We start from the raw sequence: 24,755 nt of genomic DNA on the forward strand, positions 1-24,755 counted from the left end.
ATTAAGGCCTGACTGTTTATCTCCTTCAGCACTTTAAAGATGTTATTCCATTTTCTTCTGACCACCACAGCTTCTGAGGAGAGATTGGTGGTCTTCTGAATTCTTTCCACACTGTATTTAGTGTGTTGTTTTTCTCTAGCTGTTTTCAAGATTTTTTACCTTTGGTCTTCATCAATTTGCTTATCATATGCCTATGCATAGTTGTCTTTAGGTTTATCCTGTTTGTGGTACGCTGAGCTTCTAGAATCTAGAAATTTGGCTTGTTTCAGCCATTATTTCTTCAAATATTTTTCCTGCCCCATGTAGGAAGATAATTCAGTAGGTAAAGATAACCTCTTATAATCTGTTACTAAAATCATACCCGTAATTCAAGAATTTTTCATTTTAACAAAGAGAAAAGAAAATTCTAGTTTTGCATCTATACTGCATCTATTTTGATATTAAGACTCATTTAAAAACTGTAAAAATAAACCTATCAAAACTTAGCCAGCTTTGAACAACAAATAAAATTCCTTTTCCACAAACTTACAACCTTCCAAATCCATTCAAGTTTTGTTCAGCATGTTACTTTTTCATCCTAGAATAACCAGTTATTTTACAGAAGAAGAAAATCACTCTTTTTTCCTTAACAAAACACACCCTTCATACCTTGCATTTTTAATCTAGCCTAAGTCCAAGATTTAAAAAAAAATCTTTTGTCAACTATGCAAAGGCATCTGACTGTGTGGATGGTAACAAATTATGGATAACATTGTGAAGAGTGGGAATTTCAGAACCCTTAACTGTGCTCATGAGGAACCTTTACTTAGATCAAGAGGCAGTTGTTTGGACAGAAAAAAGGGATACTGAGTGGTTTAAAGTTAGGGTTGTATCCTTTCACCATACCTATTCGATCTGTATGCTGAGCAAATAATCTGAGAAGCTGGACTATATGAAGAAGAACGGGGGATCAGGATTGGACGAAGACTCATTAACAACCTGCATTATGCAAATGACACAACCTTGCTTGCTGAAAGTGAAGAGGACTTGAAGCACTTACCAGTAAAGATCAAAGACCACAGCCTTCAGCACGGATTACGCCTCAACATAAAACAAAAATCCTCACAACTGGACCAGTAAGCCACATCATGATAAACGGAGAAAAGATTGAAGTTGTCAAAGATTTTATTGTAGTTGGATCCACAATCAACAGCCACGGAAGCTGCAGTCAAGAAATCAAAAGATGGGTTACATTGGGCAAATCTGCTGCAAAGGACCTCTTTAAAGTGCTGAAAAACAAAGATGCCACCTTGAAGACTAAGGTCCACCTGACCCAGGCCATGATATTTTCAGTTGCATCATATGCATGTGAAAGCTGGGCAATGAATAAGGAAGACGGAAGAGAATTGACCATTTTAAATTGTGGTGCTGGCAAAGAATATTGAATATACCATGGACTGCCAAAAGAATGAACAACACAATACAGGAGAGGTCAGGACAACTGGACTAAACCAAAAGCAAAGAAGTTTCCTGAGTAAACGGAATGCTTCGAAGGCCAGCGTAGCAGGCCAGGGGTTTGGGGACCATGGTTTCAGGGGACATCTAAGTCAACTGGCATAATAAAATCTATTAAGAAAACATTCTGCATCCCACTTTGGAGAGTGGTGTCTGGTGTCTTAAAGGCTAGCAAGTGGCCATCTAAGATGCATCAACTGGTCTCAACCCACCTGGAGCAACAGAGAATGAAGAACACCAAAGACACAAGGTAATTATGAGCCCAAAAGATAGAAAGGGCCACATAAACCAGAGACTACATTAGCCTGAGACCAGAAGAACTAGATGGTGCCCAGCTACAACCGATGACTGCCCTGACAGGGAACACAACAGAGAATCCCTGAGGGAGCAGGAGAGCAGTGGGACACAGACCCCAAAATCTCATAAAAAGACCAGACTTAATGGTCTGACTGAGACTAGAAGGACCCCGGTGGTCATGGTCCCCAGACCTTCTGTTGCCCAAGACAAGAAACATTTCCAAAGCCAACTCTTCAGACAGGGATTGAACTGGACTACGGGATAGTACATGATACTGGTGAAGAGTGAGCTTCTTGGATCAAGTGGACGCATAAGAATTTGTGGGCATCTCCTGCTTGGAGGGGAGAGGAGAGGGCAGAGGGGGTCAGAAGCTGGCTGAATGGACACAAAAAGAGAGAGTGGAGGGAATAAGCGTCGTGTCTCATTAGGGGGAGAGCAACCAGGAGAATATAGCAAGGTGTATATAAATTTTTGTATGAGAAACTGACTTGATTTGTAAACTTCACTTAAAGCACAATAAAAATTTAAAAAAAAAAAAAGAATGAACAAATCTGCCTTGGAAGAAGTACAACCAGAATGCTCCTTAGAAGCAAGGACGGAGAGGCTGCATTTTACATACTTTGGACATGTTGTCAGGAGGGATCAGTCCCTGGAGAAGAAAAAGTACAGGGTCAGCGGAAACGAGATGGACTGACACAGTGGTTGCAACAATGGGCTCAGGCATAACAATGATTGTAAGGATGGTGCAGGACCGGGCAGTGTTTCGTTCTGTGGCACATAGGGTCACTATGAGTAGGAACTGACTCAACAGCACCTAACAACCTAACAACAAGAAGTCCCAGATTTTAAATTACCAAAAAGATCTTCGAAACTGCATTCAGCTGGCTTACTATAGACCATAATTACTGTTGAAATAAAGCTTGTCAAAATAATGACTCAATTTGGTTAAACCCAAATTTATATTTTTTATAATCCTAATATGCATGTGAAAGCTGGACAGTGAATAAAGAAGACTAAAGAAGAATTTATGGATTTGAGTAATTGTGTTGGCCAAGAATACTGAATGGACTGCTAAAAGAACGAACAGATCTGTCTTGGAAGGACAGGCAGAATGCTCCTTAGAAGCAAGGACGGTGAGACTTTGTCTCATGTACTTCAGACATGTTATCAGGAGGGACCAGCCCCTGGAGAAAGATACCATGCTTGGTAAAGTAGAGGGTCAGCAAAAATAGGAACACCCTCAATGAAAGGGATTGACATAGTGGCTGCAACAATGGGCTCAAGCGTAACAATGATTGTGAGGATTGCTCAGGACTGGGCAGTGTTTTGTTCTGTTGTGCAAGGGGTAGCTATAAGTCAGAACTGACTTGATGGCACCTAACAACAACAACAGAAGGGAAATTCTAAGGTAGTAAAAGGAGTAAGGTGATGGGAAGTGAGGGTGATGAGCTAATTTGGGAAAATTACAAGTTTTCCAAAGAAGCCACTGAAGTTCCAAATTGCCCTTTGTGAAATTTTGCCATTTTTTAATATAATGGACAAAAGGAGTGCCATCATGGCAGAGCATGTAATCAGTAAGGGAAGAAGAGGAAGGAAAATCAGAAGACTGAAAATTCCTCATAGTGAAGGGATGTGCCATAATAGAACAAAGAAACCGAACAAAATCGCAATAAACAGCGAAACCAAATAAGAGCTGAACAAATAAGGTTAAATGAGATTTCAACAAATAAGGGAGTTAAATGAGGTCTTAGCAAATAAAAAACCCATTGCTGTCGAATCTGACTCATAGTGACCCTATAAGACAGAATAGAAGTGCCATAGGTTTTCCAAGGCTGTAATCTTTATGGAAGCAGACTGCCACCTTCTCCGGCAGAGCAGCTGGTGGGTTTAAAACAACCGATCTTTCAGTTATTAGCTGAATGCTTAACTGCTCCTTTCTCAACAAATAGGGGAGTTAAATGAGATCTCAGCAAATAGGGGAAACAAATGAGATTTCAACAAACAGGGAAACCAGCAGACAGAGGCCTCACTAAAGGGACAGGAATTTCCTACTTGAGAGTTAGGGAAGTAGGTCCCCTAGTCGCAAAGAGCCAAAAAAAAACTTGCTTCACCAGAGCACTCGACCAGAAAGTGGGACAGTAATTCCCCACCTGAAGAGCAAAGAAGCCTTCCAAGAAAGGTTCTCAGAGAGAGAGTCAGACAGAGTCGAGGAGTGTGAATTCCCACACGAAGAGCCAAGAAACCTCAGGAAGGTCCTTACCTGAACAGAGAGAGAGTCAGAGAAAGTCCTGCTCAAACAGAAAACAACTGGGAAGAGCCCCATTTAATAGAGTAGCCGTGTGGGAGGGAGGATGGAACCTGATGAGTTTCTTTTATTTTTTAAAAAACAACCACATCAAAAACAACTGAGATCTCATTACCCAAAAAGGGGTACTCTAAATACCAAATAATTAAAGTCAAGTCCTTACCATTGCTTCAAAAAACTGAAGTCTGGAGCACTGGATCAGGAGTCATACTCACCAGTGGATCCTGGAGTGAAGACAGTGACTTCGGAGGTGCACACCTGGGTCCTGGGTGAGAGTTTTGGAGGTCCAATAATGAATCTGATCCTATCTGAGTAATGACACCAGAACTATCAAAGAAAAAAAATTGTACCAATGTCAAAACAGGTAGGGATGACTTTTATTCAAAAGGAAGTTGTAAGTAATGGGGAAAGGAGAGTAAGGGAAGAGAAGAAATACAGCCTAAGGGGAGGTGGGGGAGAAAGACCGGAGACATTCTCAATCTCTTGATTCAGGTGAGAACTATGCAGGTATTTGTCCTTGAAATAATTAGTCCAACTAGTCTGCTGCTTACCACTTCCAGAGGAGGAAGCAGGATCTCCCCGTTTCCACCTTTGCTCCCTCTTGGTCCATTTTCCCTTCAGTGGAATGAATAGTCTGTTAAAAATATAAGTGGATTACATCACTCCTTTGCGTACAAGCATCAATCAGCTTTCCATTTCTCTTAAGAAAGCCAAAGTTCTCACAGTTTATTTAAAGGCCATACATAAATCTAGCCACCCCCCTATCTCTTTAATCTCTGTGTATTTTCTCCTTGTTTCCGCTCCCATAGCGGACTGCTTCCTGCTCCTCAGACATGCCAAGCACGGGTTTGCGTCATCTCTGACTTGCTCACCTGTTTGGAATACGTTTACCCCAAATATCCCTACTAGCCCCCTCCCTTCATTCAGGTCCCTTCAGAGATGTCATCTAATCAGAACATCCTTGACCATCTTCTCTTCACTCTAACTACTTTCTCCTGCCTCATTTTGTGATAAGCTTGCATCCCCCACCCCATGCATTAATATATTTACTGCTGTTATCTTCTTTGTCACCTGTCCCTTCCTGTTAGAATGTAGCTCCAGGAAGGTAGAGACTTTTGACTGTTTTATTGTTTTATCCCCAGAGCCTGTTGTTAGGTGCCGTCAAATCGATTCTGACTCATAGCAACCCTATGTACAACAGTACGAAACACTGACCCCCTACAACAGTCCTAATATACAGTAGATAATCAAATGTCAGATGGACTTTGGCTGAAAGCAGAGAATACCAGAAAGATGTTTACCTCTGTAATATTGACTAGGCAAAAGCACTCGACTGTGTAGATCATAACAAAGTATGGATAACATTGTGAAGAATGGAATTCCAGAACACTTAACTGCGCTCCTGAGGAACCTTTACTTGGACCAAGAGGCAGTAGTTCAAACAGAACAAGGAGATACTGTGTGGTTTAAAGTCAGGAAAGGTGTGTGTGTGTCAGGGTTGTATCCTTTCACCATACTTATTCAATCTGTATGGTGAGCAAATCGTCTGAGAAGCTGGACTATTATGAAGAACATGACATCAGGATTGGAGGAAGAATCATTAACAACCTGCATTATGCAAATGACACAACCTTGCTTGCTGAAAGTGAAGAGGACTTGAAGTACTTACTGATGTAGATCAAAGACTGCAGCCTTCAGTATGGATTACACCTCAACAAAAAGAAAAGAAGAATCTTCACAACTGGACCAATAAACATCATCATGATAAAAGGAGAAAAAATTAAGGTTGTCAAGGATTTCATTTTACTTGGATCTACAATCAACACCCATAGAAGCAGCAGTCAAGAAATCAAAAGACGGATTACATTTGACAGATCTGCTGCAACAAAACCTCTTTAAAGTGTTGAAAAGCAAATATGCCACCTGGAGGAGTAAGGTGAGCCTGACCAAAGCCTTGGTATTTTCAATCGCATCATATGCATGCAAAAGCTGGACAATGAATAAGGAAGACCGAAAAAGAACTGATGCCTTTTAATTGTGCTGTTGGCGAGGAATATTGAACATACTATGGACTGCCAAAAGCAAAAACAAATCTGTCCTGGAAGAAGTACAACCAGAATGCTCTTAGAAGCAAGGATGGTGAGAGTATGTCTCACATACTTTGGATATGTTATCAGGAGGGATCAGTCCCTGGAGAAGGACATCATACTTGGTAGAGTGTCAGTGAAAAAGAAGACCCTCGAAGAGATGGAATGACACAGCGGCTGCAACAGTGGGCTCAAGCATAAAAACAATTGTGAGGATGGTGCAGGACCAGGCAGTGTTACGTTCTGTTGTACATACTGTCCCTAAGAGTAGGAATTGACTTGATGGCATCTAACAACGATAACAACACCAGGGTTCACGATGTATTTTTTAAATTGTTTTCTTATCTCTGCCTTCCTGGCAGAGTTAGGTTTCTTTCAGAGTTACTAACAGTTATAGCAACTATAAAAATTGCCGCCTGTTTTTTTGTTCTCCTCCAAGTAGAGTGCTCCTCATAAGACTAAAGTGTTGGAGTGTTGACTTCTCAATTCCAAAAGGAGACAGGACCTTTAATCTAGGCTCTACTCAGCCATTCAATCCTTAGCCCTATATCTAGTTTGCATGGCCTTATATTTCGTTCATGGCTATTGTGGATGTGAATTCCTTACTCATTTTCGCCTCTGAGGGTTTCTCTTTGTTTTGAAAATAGCTATATGTTAACATTTCTAATATGTAATGTTTTATTCAGAAGTTCTAAGTGTTTGAAGTAGGAGGAACTGTACTATTTGAAATTCCATTAAAAAAACTGGTGCTCCAACAAATTGATGCTCCAGTCTCTGCTATTTATGCTACACCCCTCTTCCTGTGGTCTTCTAAAACGATTATTTTAATACTTTTTGTCCTTCTTTACCATATAAAACACTTAAATATAACATTTCTAAATACAAATATTTACATACTCTGATTTTCTATCCTAACCATGCTTGAACCTAGTAGAAGCTTTTTATAAAAAATCATAGTTTTATTTGTCTAATTTTGAAAATTCCTGAGACTTCCACATTGTTCAAGGCCCAGAGATCTACTTAAAAAATTTTTTTTAAAAAAAACCATTAAAAACCCTGAGGAGGACAGTTCTACTCTGTCCTCACGGGTCACCATGAGTTGGAATAGACACCACAGCAGCTGTTTTTTTTGACTGCCCCTAAATACGTCATTGTTGTTGTTGTTAGGTGCTATCAAGTCAGTTGGGATTCATAGTGACCCTATGTACAACAGAACAAAATATTGCCTGGTCCTGTGCCATCCTCACAATCATTGCTATGTTCGAGCCCATTGTTGCAGCCATTGTGTCAATCCATCTCATTGAGGGTCTTCCTCTTTTTTGTTACCCGCTACGAAGCATGATGTCCTTCTCCAGGAAGTGGTCCCTCATGATAACATGTCCAACATGTCCAAGGTACATGAGATGAAGTCTTGCCATCCTTGATTCTAAGGAACACTCTGGCTGTACTTCTTCCAAGACATATTTGTTCTTCTGGCAGTCCATGGTATATTATTGTTCACCAACACCGTAGTTCAAAACATCAATTCTTACGTCTTCCTTATTAATTGTCCAGCATTCCTATGCATATGAGCTGATTGAAAATACCATGGCTTAGTTCAAGTGCACCCTAGTCCTCAAAGTTACACCTTTGCTTTTTAACACTTTAACAAGGTCTTTTGCAGCAGATTTGCCAATGCAATACATTGATTTCTCGACTGCAGCTTCCATGGGTGTTGATTGTGGATCCAAGTAAAATGAAATCCTTGACAACTTCAATCTTTTCTCCGTTTATCGTCATGTTGCTTATTGGTCCAGTTGTGAGGATTTTTGTTTGCTTTACGTTGAGGTGTAATCCATACTGAAGACTGTGGTCTTTGATCTTCATCAGTAAGCGCTTCAAGTCCTTTTCAGCAAGCAACGTTATGTCATCTGCGTATTGCAGATTGTTAATGAGTCTTCCTCCAATCCTGATGCCCCGTGTTCTTCATGTAGTCCACCTTCTTGGATTATCTGCTCAGCACGCAGTTTGAATAAGTACAGTGAAAGACTACAACTGTGTTGCACATGTTTTCTCATTTTAAACCATGCAGTATCCCCTTGTTTTGTTCAAACAACTGCATCTTGGTCTATGTACAGGTTCTGCATGAGCACAATTAAGTGTTCTGGAATTCCCATTATTCTCATTGTGATCCATAATTTCTTATGATCCGCACAGTTGAATGCCTTTGCTTAGTCAATAAGATACACTTAAACATCTTTCTGATATTCTCTGCTTTCAGCCAAGATCCATCTGGCATCAGCAATGATACCCTTCGTTCCACATCTTCTTCTGAATCCAGCTAGTTCGATGTACTGTTGCAACCGTTTTTTAAATTTTTTTCAGCATAATTTTACCTGCATGTCGTTGCTAGTAATTAAATCCTTGAAGACTATCACCTGTTCCAAGCACACTCCTGTCACAATTGGAACCATTTAGGCTTCAGAAGGTCGTTTGTATGGAATGTTTTTCGCTGGAGGATCAAGGAATGGTAATGCAGTGTAGTAATCCACACTACCATCTACGAGGACTGTAGTGCGGACTGTCTTCGTCTTTGGCATAGGACCTGAGCTGGGTTAAATGGGAGCACTTCCGCCCAGTTGGGCGTGGCTTGCGAATTCTGGGAAGTGTGGTCCCGGAGTTACGTTTTGTCGCAAGCACTTCCGCCCAAGGAGAGTGAAACGCCTCGTTTTTCCTCCTTTGACATTCTGGGAAGTGTAGTCCAGTAACTCAGTTGCGTCTCAGGAGCTTCCCCTGGGGTCTTATGGGAAGTGTGGTCCAAGAGCTCCCTGGACATTCACTCCGGGAAGCGAGGTTGCCGCCATCTTTTCCTTGGTAGTGGCGAGTCAGTTCCGCTTCTGGCGACCCCTCTTAACTTCCTGACGTACGCTTAGGACTCGCGACAACTCGGCAGAGAGCTTTAGAGAACAGACGCGCGGCGGAGAGCAGAGGTTAGTGTTCACATAGGTGGATACGCTTCGCCTGCGGAGCGGCTTGCGCCGCTCTGGGGTCAGGCCGACCCGGGACGGGCTTCTCAGGTGTGAGGGTCTCCTGGGTTCCCTGCTGACTCAGCTGCCTCCTCCTATTTCCACTTCTTCGCGATATATAGCATTGTGCGAGTTACTTAATGTCTCTTCTGTCAAATGGACATGATAGTTGTATCTTTCTAATAGAGTGGTTTTGAGGATTAAACTAGACAGTACAAATACAAGGCTTAAAAGAGTTACTTGCAGGTGATGATGAGTGGTTGACTTGTTCAACCCATTGCCGTGAGTCGATTCTGAATACAGCGACCCTAAAGGACATAGTGGAAACCCGGGTGGCGTAGTGGTTAGGTGCCACGGCTGCTAACCAAGAGGTCAGCTGTTCGAGTCCGCCAGGCGCTCCTTGGAAACTCTATGGGGCAGTTCTGCTCTGTTCTATAGGGTCGCTATGAGTCGGAATCGACTCGACAGCAGTGCGTTTGGTTTTGGTTTTTATAGGACATAGTACAACTGCCCCATAGGGTTTCCAGGGCTGTAATCCTTAGGGAAGCTGACTGCCACATCTTTCTCCCGCGGAGCTCTTGGCGCCTACCGTGACTGGCGGTGGGTTCGAACCGCCGACCTTCCGCTTAGCAGCCGAGCGCTTCAACCCCTGTGCCACAATACTGTTTAATTTCCCAAGAAACGCTCAATTCTCTGAAAGCTATGAACCCGGCATGCGGTCAGAGCTCCCGTTGTAGTGCCCCTAGCCCTTTTCTCTGATCCCTGCAGAAAGCTGAATTGTCCCAGACCCCTTCTGAGGGCTTCCAGCTGGCCCGCTCGGATATCATTGTGGTTTATCTGGAAGGGCCACTTAATCGTGGTGTTTCACAACCTTTTCCTTTTCCAGCTCTGACTCTTCAAAAAGAGCTGGACAGAGGAGAAGGGTGCGACTCCTTGGATGCTTGGCAGAAGGGCCCCACACGAGTAGGATTTAGCATTGTTATTATAGAACCATAATCATTGTGAGAAATTCAGAAAATGCAGAAATATATAGAGGGAAAAAACTTAATTTCTCATGATTCCAGGGTGTGGGATAACAACTGTTGAGCTTTTAGCGCATTTCTGTAAGGCAGTTCTTTATGTATATTTGTATATGATTTGCAAACGTTTTACAAAATTGTTACAATACCATCCATAATGTTTCTTCCCCCTGTCCTTTTTAACTCTGGAAATTTCCAGACACCACCCAAAAAGAATAGACTAATGAACTTCCAAATAATATCATCACTATTGTTGTTACTACTAGGACTATTGATCTTTTTTTAACTTTTTATTTTTCTATCATTTAAATCTTACAGAAAAGATGCAAAATTATTGTAAGGAACTCTCATATACTTCTTAGCCAGGTTCACCACGTGCTTATGATTCTGCTCAGCCATATACCACCAGGAACACACTGGGAGGTGGAGGAGGCGTGATGCTGCGGGGGTCACGGTTAAGAAGCAATTAGGAAGAGCATGTTATAGTGTTTTGGCTCGAGTTAGCTGAGTTGTGGAGAGTTTTAGGCAGTGAGGTTTTGTTTTGGAATGGGTGCTGTCAGGAAGCAGGGGCAGCTCAAAGCCTGCATGTCATAATAATTTTTGACCAAGAAGTGGGAAAAAATGAAGTGAGACTGGTGTTGTAGGTAAAGAAGCAGTAGTCATCAAGTTAGCCTGGGCAGGGATTGTTTGGTTATTTTTATGATAGCAGAGAACCTTTGTCTTTGTGTTTAGACAAGATTGTTGTTGTTGGAGTCCAGTTAACTCCAACTTACGGCATGCTTATGTGTAACAGGACAAAACATTGCCTGGTCCAGTGTTTGACAGTGTTCTCTTGTGATCCATAAGGTTTTCATTGGCTGATTTTTGGAAGTAGATATCTAGGCCTTTCTTCCCAATCTGTAGTAGTCTGGATACTTTTCTGAAACCTGTCTACTATGGGTGACTCTGCCAGTACTTGAAATGCCAGTGGCACAACTTCCAGCGTTACCACAACATGTAAGCCACCACAGTACAATAGACTGACAAATGGGTGGTGCCTTGATTGTGACATAATTATGGAGTGCTCTTTTTCTTTTTTAATCTTGTCGCACCACTGTCACTGAGTGGTGGATCAGGTTCTTATTTATGATGAGTTGAAAACACCAGTGCCTAACTGTTGCTAGCTATAAAGTTTCAGAGCCATTTTTTCCCCTTTACAGTTTTGTCATATCTATATCTTTTTTTTTTGGTCTCCCTGAACCATTCGAGATTAAGTGACAGACATGGTACCTCTTTGCCTTTAAATTTTTAAGGATATCTTTTCTAAAAACGAGAACATTCTTTTATGTAATCATTATATAATAAATAAAAATCAGGAAATTGATTATACTGATAATATACTGGTATCTTTTTAATCTATAGTCCGTAGTGAGAAACTTTTAATTCTCCATAAATCCAGATTTCTGGGGTGCATGGAGATGGGATGACCCACCATATCATTTGTCTTTAGGTATCCTTTTAAACATTGAGCCTTGAAGAAACTGGTTTCATAAAGTCACCTTTAAATCAAACATTAGCCTAGTAAACAGCTTAGTGGAGACCATTTTGCCTTAGGTATTGGGCTCTTTTGGAAAATTATTTATGCACAGACATTTTCGAGAAATAGAAATTTCAGGGACTGACTAGAAGCTGTGTTTTAGGGTAAATTATTGTTATATAAACACTATTCTCTCCCTTCCTTGTTTCCATGGCAATGCCGATAAGATATGAGAATTTTGGAAGCTCTTCTCATCTGCTGAACATTTTTGACTCTAGTCGAAATGTTACTTCAATTTGTAAATCTGGCTTAATCTGATTTTTATTTTAATGATATCTAAATTTGTTCTCTTGTCCCAACAAAGACCTTTATAACTATTTTTCCCTAAGTTCAGGATCTGTAAGCTAGTGGCATCAGAAGTCCTCTAACTTCAGGATGGGGAATGAGAAGGACCATCAGCCCAGAGTAGGTTTCCATAAAGCGGAGGTCAGACATAGCTCCTTTCCAACCTTTTTTTTTTTTTAAACCAGTTCTTACATCAACTAACCCCCCGGCACTCTCTACTCTGCTGGGTTTGATAATTTGTTGCAATGGCCACCCAGAATTTACAGACCATACTCACACATATGCCGTTTATTAGGGAAGTAACAAGTTACAATTCAGGATCAGGATCAACTTGGAAGTAAAAGGAAAATTTAGGAGAGAGGATATAGTTCGTCAATCAGGACAGCTTCCAACCAGGACAGCTCTCAGCCTTCTCTGAGCAGTGCCCTCAGGCAGATCTCACTTTGGCCTCACTTCTCAGCCTGGCCTCTTCCGTGGAGCCCTGCTGAGGCCTGGTTTCTGCCCCACTCAGGCAAGTGCTACAGCTCTACTGGCTGCATTGTTAAGTGCCCTTTCTTTGTCTTATTATTATTATTTAATAATTTAATTTTTTGTTGAAAATTGCAAAACAAAACATATACCAATTCAACAGTTCTTGCATGTACAATTCAGTGACATTGATTATATTCCTCCTTCAAGTTGTACAACCATTCTCACCCTCCTTTTCCTAATTATTTCTCCCCCACTAACATAAACTCACGGTCCCCTAAGTTTCCTATCTAACCTTTCAAGTTACTGTTTTCAACTCCATCTCATATACGTAGGTCTTTAAAAGAGCACAATCCTTAAGGCAGATATTCTTCACTAATTAAACTATTGTTTGGGAAACTCTGGTGGCATGGTGGTTAAGTGCAACGGCAGCTAACCAAAAGGTTGGCGGTTTGAATCTGCCAGTTCTCCTTGGAAGCCCCACGGGACAGTTCTACTCTGTCCTGTAGGGTCACTGTGAATCAGAATTGACTCAACAGCAGCAGATTTGGTTTGGTTGGTTAAAGAAGACTTCAGGGGATATTTTTGATTTAAAGTTATGTCAGGGCAATAGTTTTGGGGATTCATCCAGCCTCAGTAGCTCCAGAATGTCTGGATTCCATGAACATTTGAAATTCTGTTCTGCACTTTCCCCCTTTTGATTAGGATCCTTCTATAGAATCTTAGATCGAAATACTCAGTAATTTTAGCCAGGCACTATCCAGTTCTTTTGGTGTCTTGTTTGTTCTTGATATACTTAAAGAATATAGGCAGCTGGCTTTGGAGAACGGTCTTCATTTGGGATTTATCTGATGTTTTTCATGTTTCAGATTATGCATTATTGGCAGGGATACCACAGAAGTGGTGACATGTCCTTTTCAGTGCAACATATCTGGAGGCCAGTGATGTGGGTTTGTCCCGTTATTGGTGATCTCAACCGCGTTAACTTAGCTAAGGTGATGTCTGTTAGATTTCCTCAGTGGGAAGTTACTAGTTTTTCTTTTGTCATTAGTAAAGTTTCTTATGGAGAGATACTTTAGATTATGTAGATATTCTGTTCTTCATCAAACTTTCATCACTAGTTGAAGGTGATGATTTTCTACCTCTGTCTTTCTTCCACATTAATTAGTGGGCATGCTGCTGTAAAAATGAGCTTTGCTTCTCCCCCTTTAGTTGTTCATCCATTCAGGTACAAACTTTATGTAGGTATGGACTGAGAATCCAGTCTGTGAATTTAAATAAGATGAAGATTGTAAAACAGTTGTTTGACTATTAGTTGAGGTGTATTTTGCAGATCATAAAATTCACACATCTCAGGTTTACAATTCAGTGATTTTTAGTAACTTTACAAGTAATGCAGCCACTGCCATAAATCAGTGTTAGAATATTTTCACCCCCCCAAAGACTCCTCATGCCCATTTAGAGTTAAGCCTTGTTCCCACCCCCGCCTCCAGGCAACCACTAACCTACTTTATGTTTGTAGATTTGCGTATTCTGGACATTTCATATAAACAGAATCATACGGTATACAGTCTTTTGTGACTAGCTTCTTTCACTTAGCCTAGCGTTTTCAGACCCTTTCATTGCTGAGTAATGTCCCATTGTGTGGCTCGGCCACACTTTGCCAGTCCTCTCACTAGCAGGTGGACCTTTAGCTTGTTTCCAGTTTGGGGATGTGATAAATAAAGCCTCCATGAGCATTCATGTGCACGTCTTAGTATGGACGTGTGTTTCCATTCCTCCTGACAAGATAAGCGTGGAATTGCTGGGTCTAATGGTAGTGTTATGTTTAACTTTTAGAAAAGATGCCAAAGTGTTTTTCAAAAACTAATTTTTTTTCCTCCAGAATCTTGTGTTTCTTAATAGAAACTAAAAACTAATGTTCTTCTCTGTGCATTTGGGTAAAGAGGGTTTGCTAAGGCTCTTCCTGCTTAAAAAAGAAAATTCGCTCATTTTTTATACCTGTTATAAAATGGTTGTCTGCGATAATTTAAATGCTATTCTTATGGCAACAAATCTTTACAGAAGACAATGAAAGAAAGGTAACAGATATCTCAGAGGTTACAAGTGACTTTCACATGACAGGGCAGTCACGTCAGAAGTCAGGTACCTTACAACATGCTTTTGGTAGAAATCACATGGACGAAGACAGTGTCATTCTACAGAATACCATCTGCATTTCTCTAGGTGTGAAGAAATAAGAAATCCTGACAGTGTTGAAAGACCTTTCTACCTCAGAGCAATTCCATCAGTTAAAAAAGAAAACCAAACCCCAAACCAGTTGCCATCAAGTCAGTTCTGTCTCATGGAGACCCTGTGTTTGTCTGAGTAGATCTGTGTTCCATGGGGTTTTCATTAGCTGATTTTTTAGAAGTAGGTCACCAGGCCTTTACTCCCAGGCATCTCTAGGTGACTCGAATGTCCATCCTTTCTGTTAGCAGCTGAGCATGGTAACCATTTGCATGTACCATCAGGGATCCCTTGGAGCCATAGTGAATGTTAACACCTAGTTTACTGGGAAAGTAGCAGCCCCAACTCTCATTCTCCCAGTTTAGCAGATGGCAGAATTGAGGCAAAGAGATGTTATTAATTGGCCCAAGATAAAACAGCTAGCACGAAGCCATGCCAAAATTGAACTCAGACATTGGTGTCAGAGCTGACTCTTACCCCATCTATTATGTTGTCTCAATTTTCATCCTACCAGGATCAGAATTGTTACCTTCAGAGCCACAAGGCAAGACTAGTGATGGGGCCACTGTGCAGTTGGGCAGGTTGTTCACGTAACTACTTACTCCTAACAGTGGTAAAGGGTTATTCAGACTCCATGTCACGCTCTGCACCTATCCTGAGTAAGGGGCTACTTGGCTAATTTACCGTAAATACCCATGTAGGAGAGAAACATCCCTGGCCATCTTTTTTATGTCTTCCTTCTCGTTTCCCAGTTGTACCTTCCCAGGACTGTACATATCTCAGGGCTCTGTACATCACCAGAAGTAGAAAGAGAAAATGAGCACATCCAAGGTGAGTAGGGTTTGCCTCCCTCTCTCTGTTAAAATACCATCTCACTATTCAGATTGGACCCATGTTTTTCTCTTTCTTGGATACACTCAGGGAGGCATTTGAGGACCTGTTGTGTGCCAAGTGCCTGCTTTGTACCTTCTTAGTTTATTTTGGAGGTCACCAACTAAGAATATACGGACATTTCTCCATTGTTGTGTTACTGGGGAGGCTGAGGAAAATCAGTATATGGCACTGGCAGGATACAAGGAGAATGGGTGGGGAATCTACAAGCTGACCCAAGTCTCTCAAGATCCAAAACAGCTTCCCACCCACCTTCTCAGTGCTTCCCCTTTCCCAGTGGATTTTAGTTATAAGACTGAGGTTGCACGTGTTTGGTATTGTAGGAAGCAGTGACATTCAAGGATGTGGCTGTGGTCTTCTCTGAGGAGGAGCTGGGGCTGCTGGACTCTGCTCAGAGGATGCTGTATCGAGATGTGATGGTGGAGAACTTCATGAACCTGGTCTCCATGGGTGAGGACAGGCCCTCCCTGATATTGCATGTCAACCCTTTGGGGTGTCTTTTGGTATTCAGGGCTTTGGGGCTCTTGACATGGTTCCAAGTTTGGGAATCTACTTTCCTACTCCCTGGGGGACACAGAATGTTTCTGTGTTTTGTAAAAGAAGTATAGATGCACAGTGTACTGCTATACCTTGACCATTCTTGAAATTCCACTCCTGACCCATAACTGAGTTATAAAACCAGTTTCTTGAATCCTACCAGCAATTTTTAATGAAATAGGGTAGAAAATCTCAGAACTTGTTAGAAAATTTGGAGCACATTGCAGCACAAACTGTGGTCGATTGCATGAGTGGAGTGACAGCCAGTGGGGGAAGATTTAACGGAAGTAGACATTGGTTAAGGAACCCTGGTGGTGCAGTGGTTAAAGCTCTTGGCTGCTAACTGAAAGATCAGCGTTTTGAACCCACCAGCTGTTCCACAGGGGAAAGATGTGGCAGTCTGCTTCCATAAAGATTTATAGCTTTGGAAACCCTATGGGGCAGTTCTGCTCTGTCCTATAGGGTCGCTATGAGTTGGAATCGACTTGATGGCAGTCATTTGGTTTTTTTTTTTTTGGTTTTAGACATTGGCTAGGAGTCCTGGTGGTGCAAAGGGCTAATGACACTTGACACTTGGCTGCTAACAGAAAGATTGGAGGTTCAAGTCCACCCAGAGGAGCCTCAGAAGAAAGGCATGGCTAGCTTCTTCTAAAAAAAAAAACAAAGCCATTGAAAACCCTATGGAGCACAGTTCTACTCTGATATGTGGGGTCACCGTAAGTCAGGGTCAATTCAACAGCAACTGGTTTTTAGACATTGGTTAAGAATAGGTTATTCAATCTTTTCTTTTTTTAGGAATACATATTTGTATATGTGTATCAGACTTGAAATAAACGGTATTTCATCAAATGGGTCATGATAAAAACATGTTTAAAAAACACTGCTTTTGATTACTTGATGACTATGTAGTTAAAAAAAAAAAAAAAAATGTAGTAGGAGCCCAGATTTCCACTAAATTGTACCTGTACCGTGTTCATTTTAAACACGTGACTTTACACGTTCACAGGGATTCAGCCCTTCAAACACAATATATTCTACTTGGCAAGGGAAAAAAGTCTTTGGATAACGAAGCCAAGAACCCAAAGAGGAGGGAATTCAGGTAAGACCCAAGCCAACTGGGAATCCTTGTAGATGTTTTTCCATTTGTTTATTCTCTGCCTCCCCTGTTGCTGTTGCCCTGGTCCAAAGGACCACACTGCTTTCCTGTTATTGCAGCAGCCTTGTACTGGTTGCCGTGCTTCTGCCCTCCCCCTCCAGCAGTCTGTTCTCTACAGACCAGCCACAGTGATCCCTGGGATACGTAAGTCAGGTTACGTCTTTCCTCTACTCAAAACCCTTCACAGCTTCTTATGTTTCTTAAAGTTAAAGCCTCTTAAAGTGATTTATGGAATCCTATGTGCTCTGGTCTTTGGCCCTCACTGCCTCACTGAAGACATCTCCTATCCTTTCTTGCTCAGTCTTTTGTGGGCTCATTGTCTTTCCTGCTCTTTCTCAGATGTCCCAAGGATACCGTACTAGTTTTCTATTGCTGCCATAACAAATAACCACAAATTTCATGTCTTTAAGCGACATAAATGTATTATCTCTCAGTTCCGTAGGTTAGAATTCTGTCATATCTCACTGGGCCAAAACCCAGGTGTCAGCAGGGTCGTTCTAGGGGAGGAACTGTTTGCTTGGATTTCCAGTTTCTAGAAGCTGCCCACATTCCTTGGCTCTTAGCCCTTCTCCCGCATCTTCAAAGTCAGCAACGTTGCACCTCTGACCCTTCTTCCCTAGCCACCTTGCCTCTTTTTTGCCTTCCTCTTCCACTTTTAAGGACTCGATGACATTGATCCCTCCTGTATAATCCAGAATAATCTTCCTATCTTAAGGCCAGCTGTTTTGCAAACCTAACTTCCCTTTGTCATGTTGGATGACATGATCGTATGTTCTGAGGGTTAAGACATGCCCATCTTCAAGGAACCGTTATTCTCCTACCGCAGATGTTTGCCACGGAGTCCTTTATGTGCTGTTCTCTCTGCCTGTGATACTGTCACCTCCTGGCCCTTCCCTTACCTCACTGAGGCCTCTGCTCAGTTTTAATATGATGAAAGAAGCCTTGTCTGTCCATCCTATTTAAAATACCATCCTTTTTTTACTCTTCTTGCCTTGTTTTTTTTTCCGCATATATTTTTATTTATTTGCTTTTCACCTATCTCATCCCACTGCAATGTCATCTCCAGGATGAGGATGTTTTTCTGTTTATTGCTGCTTCCTCAGGGTCTAGAGTTGTCCTGGTGCATGTCGGGTTTCTGTACATATTTGTTGAATGAATGAATGAGTGAATACATAGGGAACCTTGCCGCCTGCCTGGGTCACGGAGGTGATAGGTGATGCACCAATCAGAGTGAAGGAAGAATGTAGCAGAACATTCTGGGTCGTCTGGTGCACGCCTTGCCAGGTTCTGATTTCTTAGGTGCCCTTGGGGTGAATGCATGTTTGGTGTGTGCACTTGACTTACATCCAAGGGAAACTTTGGATGTAAGTCAAGTGCACACACCAAACTGCGGTTTAAGCATTGCGGTTGTTACCAAACTGAATATCATGCTTTCCTTGTGGCTTTCCTTGAGTCTTCAGTAGAAGAGCATATTAATTTCTGGGGAGAAACCCCATTTTTTAGTAATCTTTTTTTTAAATAACGATACTTACGTCTATTTTTTTTTTTTTTTTAATATACTTATGTCTACTTCTTAGGCAGTGCCCTGACACTGGTTTTAAAAAAGTCTCTTTCCTGGAGTCTCAGAGAATAACCAAGCAAGCTTCCTTTCCTTTGAAAGATTTGACAGCTGTGGCCCAGTCGCTCCCCCAAAGTCCACATCACTGGTTTCCCCCAGGTTTCCCCTTCCCTGTGCTGGAAGGGGGAGAGTTAAGATGAGAGTAATGTGAGTCACACAGCTGTGTGTTGCTAAATGTTGGTATTTCTGGTCATCTCAGGTTCAAAAATATCACATATATGTCTGTGCCTTTATTTTCTACAAGTTACCCATTGAGCAAATGCTAGCAAATATAGATTTCACATAATTTTCCTTTCATTTTTATGAAGACCTGGTATTTTATTTTCAACCAGTGAACATTAAAACCTAGAAAGAGTCAGGAAACTGCCCACACAATATTGATGCATCCTCAAACAGACTCCTGCTGCCGCTCCCAAAACTATTTTAAGGTGACAGTTTATTAAATACATAAAATATCATAAGCTACAGGCCCTGCCACGCGGTAAACATTTACCTAAAAAAAACGCTATTAATGTTTTTACAAATCTCTACCATTGGAACGTGTCTTTCCATTTGAACAGTTTGTTTAATTAAGGACCTGGTTATTTCCTGAACCAAACTTTTCAACCTTTCTGTGAAAGAAAGAAACCTTTCTCCAACATAACCAGTGGAAACGTTCCTTGTCTGTGTAGATTAATGTGGATAATATTATAAGACATCTCATGTAATGACACCTTCCCTGCTTGTGATGATGCTCTGATAGTTTCTATTGTGATTCTTTTGTCTGTTTACTGTAGGTTATTAAATATATTTCACAGCTCACTAACGAGATACACTCTTCAATTTCAAAGACGGTTGTAAAATGCCAGTGTATCTGCCTCCAAAGGTTTTCACCCTCCTTCTGAAGACATAGTTCAGAGCCTCAAAAGGAACCAGTGCGTAGCCTGCATGCTTTCTTTTCACGCCCTGGGATTCTTTTTTTTTTTTTTTTTTCTTTTTCACCACTTGTGATTCTTACCACCTTTAATTTTCTTATCAGGAACACAAACTTATAGGCCCTGTCTCTCGTGTAACCTTTCAACTTCCCAAGAAAACTGGTGTCCAGTCTTTCCTATTTCATGTAACTGATGTGGAAAAATTCTTCTGACTTGGCTTAAACACGCACAAAAAAGGCAAACTGGAATTTGTTGATTTATTTAATATGATGTTTTCCTTTTCCCAGGCTCAGTCTCTTTTGTAAAAGATTAACTTCCACTTTTTTTTTTCCCCTGGAGCTCTGAATTACTGTCAGGATTCAGAATAGTGTGTGTTATCACTTCACCTTTCTTTCCATTTGGCCTCATGGAGGAAACTTCCCAGAAGGAGCTAAAGGCCTACTCTCTCATTATGCGCTGTGTTTTAATCAGTCTGTGATAAAGTATTTTGTCCGAAGCCTGCAAGTCTTTCCAACCATTCCAGCTTGGCATTGGAGCAATTTTCTAATAAAATAACCACCACACAGAGTTCTGTAGAGCTCTTCACCAATTATCTGCTAAAAGACAATAAGAGGCAACTATTAATTGACTGTTGCTGCAGGGCGGGAAGTGGATTTCTTCTCTTTCAAAATTTTCTCTGAGGTAATTTTTAACCTTTATTTAAGAAATTTACTGAAGACTTTAAACATATATTGGAGCCCTGGTGGCGCAGTGGTTAAGAGCTTGGCTGCTAACCAAAAGGATGGCAGTTCAAATTTACCAGTCGCTCCTTGGAAGCCCCATGGGGCAGTTCTACTCAGTCCTATAGGGTTGCCATGAGTCAGAATTGACTTGAGGGCAGCGAGTTTGGTTTTTGTTTTTTACACAATGTAGTTGCTTGTATAAATTTAGAAACTGGAATACCAATAAGTGTAAATAGTTTAGAAAAGATGTTTCTAACTTAAATTATTTTACAGGGCATCAAGAGTTTGCAAAAGTTAACTAAACTTATTGTCTGCATAAAAAAAAAAAGTACGAGTAGGTACACATGTTTGCAGAATCTCCAGGAATACTTTGAACATGTATGTATTTGTTTCCTAGGGCTACTGTGACAAAATATGAGAACAGAAATTTATCGTTTCAAAGTCCTTGGAGGCTAGAAGTCCAAATCAACATGTGGGCTGGGCTATGTTCCCTTCAAAGTCTCTGAGGAAGATTCTTTCTTGTCTCTCCCAGCTTCTTGTAGACCCAGGTGTTGCTTGACTTGAGGCTTCAGCCTCACAAGGCTGTCTTTCCTCTTTGTCTCTTCTCCTCTTTTGTAGGATACCATCAGATTGGATTAGGATTGTCCCTACTTCATGACCTCATGTTAACTTATAATACTTTCAGAGACTCTGTTTTCAAAACAGGACATGTTCACCAACACTAACTGAAAAAGGAGTGTATGGTCACATATGTATGTATATAGGCATATATATATGTACGAGTAGGTACAAAAACCAAAAGAAAAACAAACCTGTTGCCATCTAGTCGGGTAGGTACAGGTGTGTCCATATGTGTGCACAGAAAGAAGCATCTATATGTACGTGTATGTACAGACGTGTGTGTGCACCCATATATATTCATAGAGGACACAGTTACCACCGGTACTTCTCAGACAAATCCAAACACCTTGTGAGGTTGGTTTTCTGGGTTTGAGGGCTTAGGACCTTAGTCTCATAGGACAAATCTATCCGTTGATATAGTTCACAAAGTTCATGTTCTGCACCCCAGCAAGGTGAGTAGTGTCTGGGGTCTTAAAAGCTTGCAAGCAGCCATGTTAAGAAACAATTATTGGTCTCTACTCATCAGGAGCAAAAGAGAAGTCTCAGGGAAGAAACTAGTCTACAGGGCCTTGAAGATGGACCCCTGATAGAATGGGATAAAAATGTGGAACAGAACTCAGATTCTTAAAAAGTCCAGGCATACTGGACAGGTCGACTAGAGGCTATCGCCCTGAGATACTCTTTAAACCTTGAACTGAAAATACCCCTCTGATCACCTTTTCCTGAAATAACAGATTGTCACACAAAATAAAGGATATTACCCATAAGTATGGGACTTCATTAAAAAACCATCTATATGAGACCAAAAGGTCAACAATTACTCCAAAGCAAAGATGAGAAGACAAGGGGTGCAGGGAAACTAAAGCACTGGAAATGAAATAACCGGAATGCAATTAAAGAGCATGTTGTCAAAAATGTAACTAATGTCACTGAACAATTTGTGTAGAAATCGTGAAGTGGGAACCTAATGTGCTGTCTAAACATTCACCAAAAACAGAATAAAATATTTAAAGAAAAAAATAAAAGGGCATGTTCACGGGTGCCAGGGATTAGGATCTTAAACACTTCTAGGTGTTTTATGTTACAATATATGACATAAACTCAAATATAAAAAATATTATGTTATTTCCTTAAAGTTCTCATTTATTCATATTTTATTGACATATTTTTTTCTCATTCATTAAACTTTGTTTTAATGGGTCTCAAAATTCTATGGCAGATTTTTTGGCCAAGTTCTTTCCATTTAAAAAGTACTGATGTTAAAATCTAGTAGCTTAAAACTGCCACATAAAAAAAGAAACAAATGATCCACAAAACATTCCTTCTGAAGGTTTTACGATGTATTGTTATCATTAACTGTTCCTTTGCAATTAAACCTTATGAGTGGCCGATTGAGACAAACACTTCTGAAACCGTTCTTCCATCACTGATTGAGACTGGGGTGACAGGCATCTTCATAATTTACAGTTACATAATTCACTATCCAAGATTTTATACTGACTTTATAATTCAATAAAAATAGCAACAGGTTAGCAACTTGTATATTATTGTCAGTTTTTTGTTTTTTAATCAAGTCTTTGATTTCTGATTTGTACCTCCCATAAGAAACTTGGTGTGGTATAATGGTTTTCGTTAATGCTTAGTGGATAGTAGCCTACTGGACCACCTCTTGGCTTCTGAAGACTTTTATACCAGAGAACATGATAAACCACCCAGTTGCCACTGAATAGAGTGTGACTCATGGTGACCCCATGTGTATCAGTGTCGAACTGTGCACCGTAGGGTTTTCAGTGGCCAATTTTTCAGAAGTAGATTGCCAGCCTGTTCTTCTGAGGACTCTCTTGGTGGACTTCAACTTCCAAACTTTTGGCTAACAGCCAAGTGTATTAACTGCTCCAGAGGACATGATACACCATAGAAAAGATAATCAGAATCACCTCTAGTTTCATTAAAGTCTCATGCTCTGTCTTAAGTGTGAAATACTGAAACCTGACTGAACAAAGCTTTTAGTTGCCCATATCTCTGAATTATCTTGTCTTTACAGGAAGCAAGATCCAAAGTGGGGTGGAGACTACTCCAGAAGCACAACCGCATAAGGAACTTGCCTGTTGGCAAATCTGGCAACAAATTGCAAGTGTATTAACCAGATACGAAGACTCCATGATAAATAGTTCTCAGTTCCACAAACAGGGTGATTCGCCCTGCCAGGCTGAGGCAGAACCATCTATTACTAACACAGGAGAGACATTTTATCGGTGTAATGAGTGTATGGAAACCTTCAGTGATGTCTCCAGCTTTGATCTTCATCAACAATCACACTCAGCAGAGAAGTCTCATACATGTAGTGAGTGTGGAAAAAGCTTCCGTTATAGCTCAGTTCTTCGTATTCATCAGAGAGTTCACATGAAAAAGAAACTCTGTAAGTGTGTTGACTGTGGTAAGGAGTTTAGTCAGAGCTCACATCTGCAAACTCATCAGAAAGTCCACACTGTAGAGAAATTACCCAAATGCAAAGAATGTGGGAAAGGCTTCAGTCACAGATCAACACTTAGTGTTCACTGCAAAGCCCATACACAAGAGAAACCTTGTAATGTCGAGGAGTGTCAGAGGGGCTTTATTTGTGCGTCATATCCTCGGGAACGTCAGAAAATCAACACTGGGAAGAAACGTTTCAAATGTGATGCTTGTGGTGAGAACTTCCGTCGTAGATCAGCACTTAATACTCATTATTTGCTTCACCCAGGAGAGAAACCGTACAAATGTGAGGAGTGTGGGAAGGGCTTTAATCAGGCCTCCCATCTTCTGATCCATCGGAGAGGCCACAGTGGAGAAAAACCATTCAAGTGTGAAGAGTGTGGGAAGCGCTTTGTTCAGAAGTCACACCTTCGATCCCATCAGGGAATCCACGCAAGAGAGAAACCATACAAATGTGAGGAGTGTGGAAAGAGCTTTATGACAAAATACTATTATGAATTTCATCTGGTAGCCCACACTGGAGACAAACCCTATAAATGTGAAGTGTGTGGGAAAGGCTTCAGTCGTAGAGGAGATCATAAAATTCATTGTAGAATCCACATAGGAGAGAAACCCTATAATTGTGAGGAATGTGGCAGGGCCTTCATTCGTGCTTCACGTTTTCGGGAACATCAGAGAATCCACACTGGGGAAAAACCATTCAAATGTGATGCATGTGGTAAGAACTTCCATTTTAGATCATCATTTATTAATCATTACAGAATGCACACAGGAGAGCAACCATACAAATGTGAGCACTGTGGGAAGGGTTTCAGTTTTCGCTCAAAACTTTATATCCATAAGAGGGTCCATACAGGAGAGAAACCCTATAATTGTGAGAAATGTGGGAAGGGCTTCACTCAAGCTTCATATCTTCTGACCCATCAGAAAGTCCACACTGGAGAAAAGCCATTCAAATGTAAATAGCATGGGAAAGGATTTGGTCAGAATTCATGGTGGAGCTATGGTCTTCACAGTCACTAGAAGGTCCACACAGGAGAGAAACTGTACAGATGT

The 24,755-nt window shown here is 41.0% G+C and overlaps 1 protein-coding gene across 1 annotated transcript in view; it reads left to right on the top strand.

Annotated features, from left to right (window-relative positions):
- ZNF45 (zinc finger protein 45) overlaps window positions 1-24,755 on the top strand; it is a 59,800-nt gene that overhangs the window by 30,668 nt on the left and 4,377 nt on the right. Inside the window, 5 exon segments of the mRNA XM_064293497.1 lie at window positions 9,957-10,151; window positions 15,573-15,596; window positions 15,980-16,106; window positions 17,200-17,292; window positions 23,269-24,754. Coding sequence (XP_064149567.1) covers window positions 9,957-10,151; window positions 15,573-15,596; window positions 15,980-16,106; window positions 17,200-17,292; window positions 23,269-24,754 — 1,925 coding nt within the window.

Source organism: Loxodonta africana, chromosome 11, assembly GCF_030014295.1.
Source record: "Loxodonta africana isolate mLoxAfr1 chromosome 11, mLoxAfr1.hap2, whole genome shotgun sequence".
In the NCBI taxonomy this organism is placed as follows: Eukaryota; Metazoa; Chordata; class Mammalia; order Proboscidea; family Elephantidae; genus Loxodonta; species Loxodonta africana.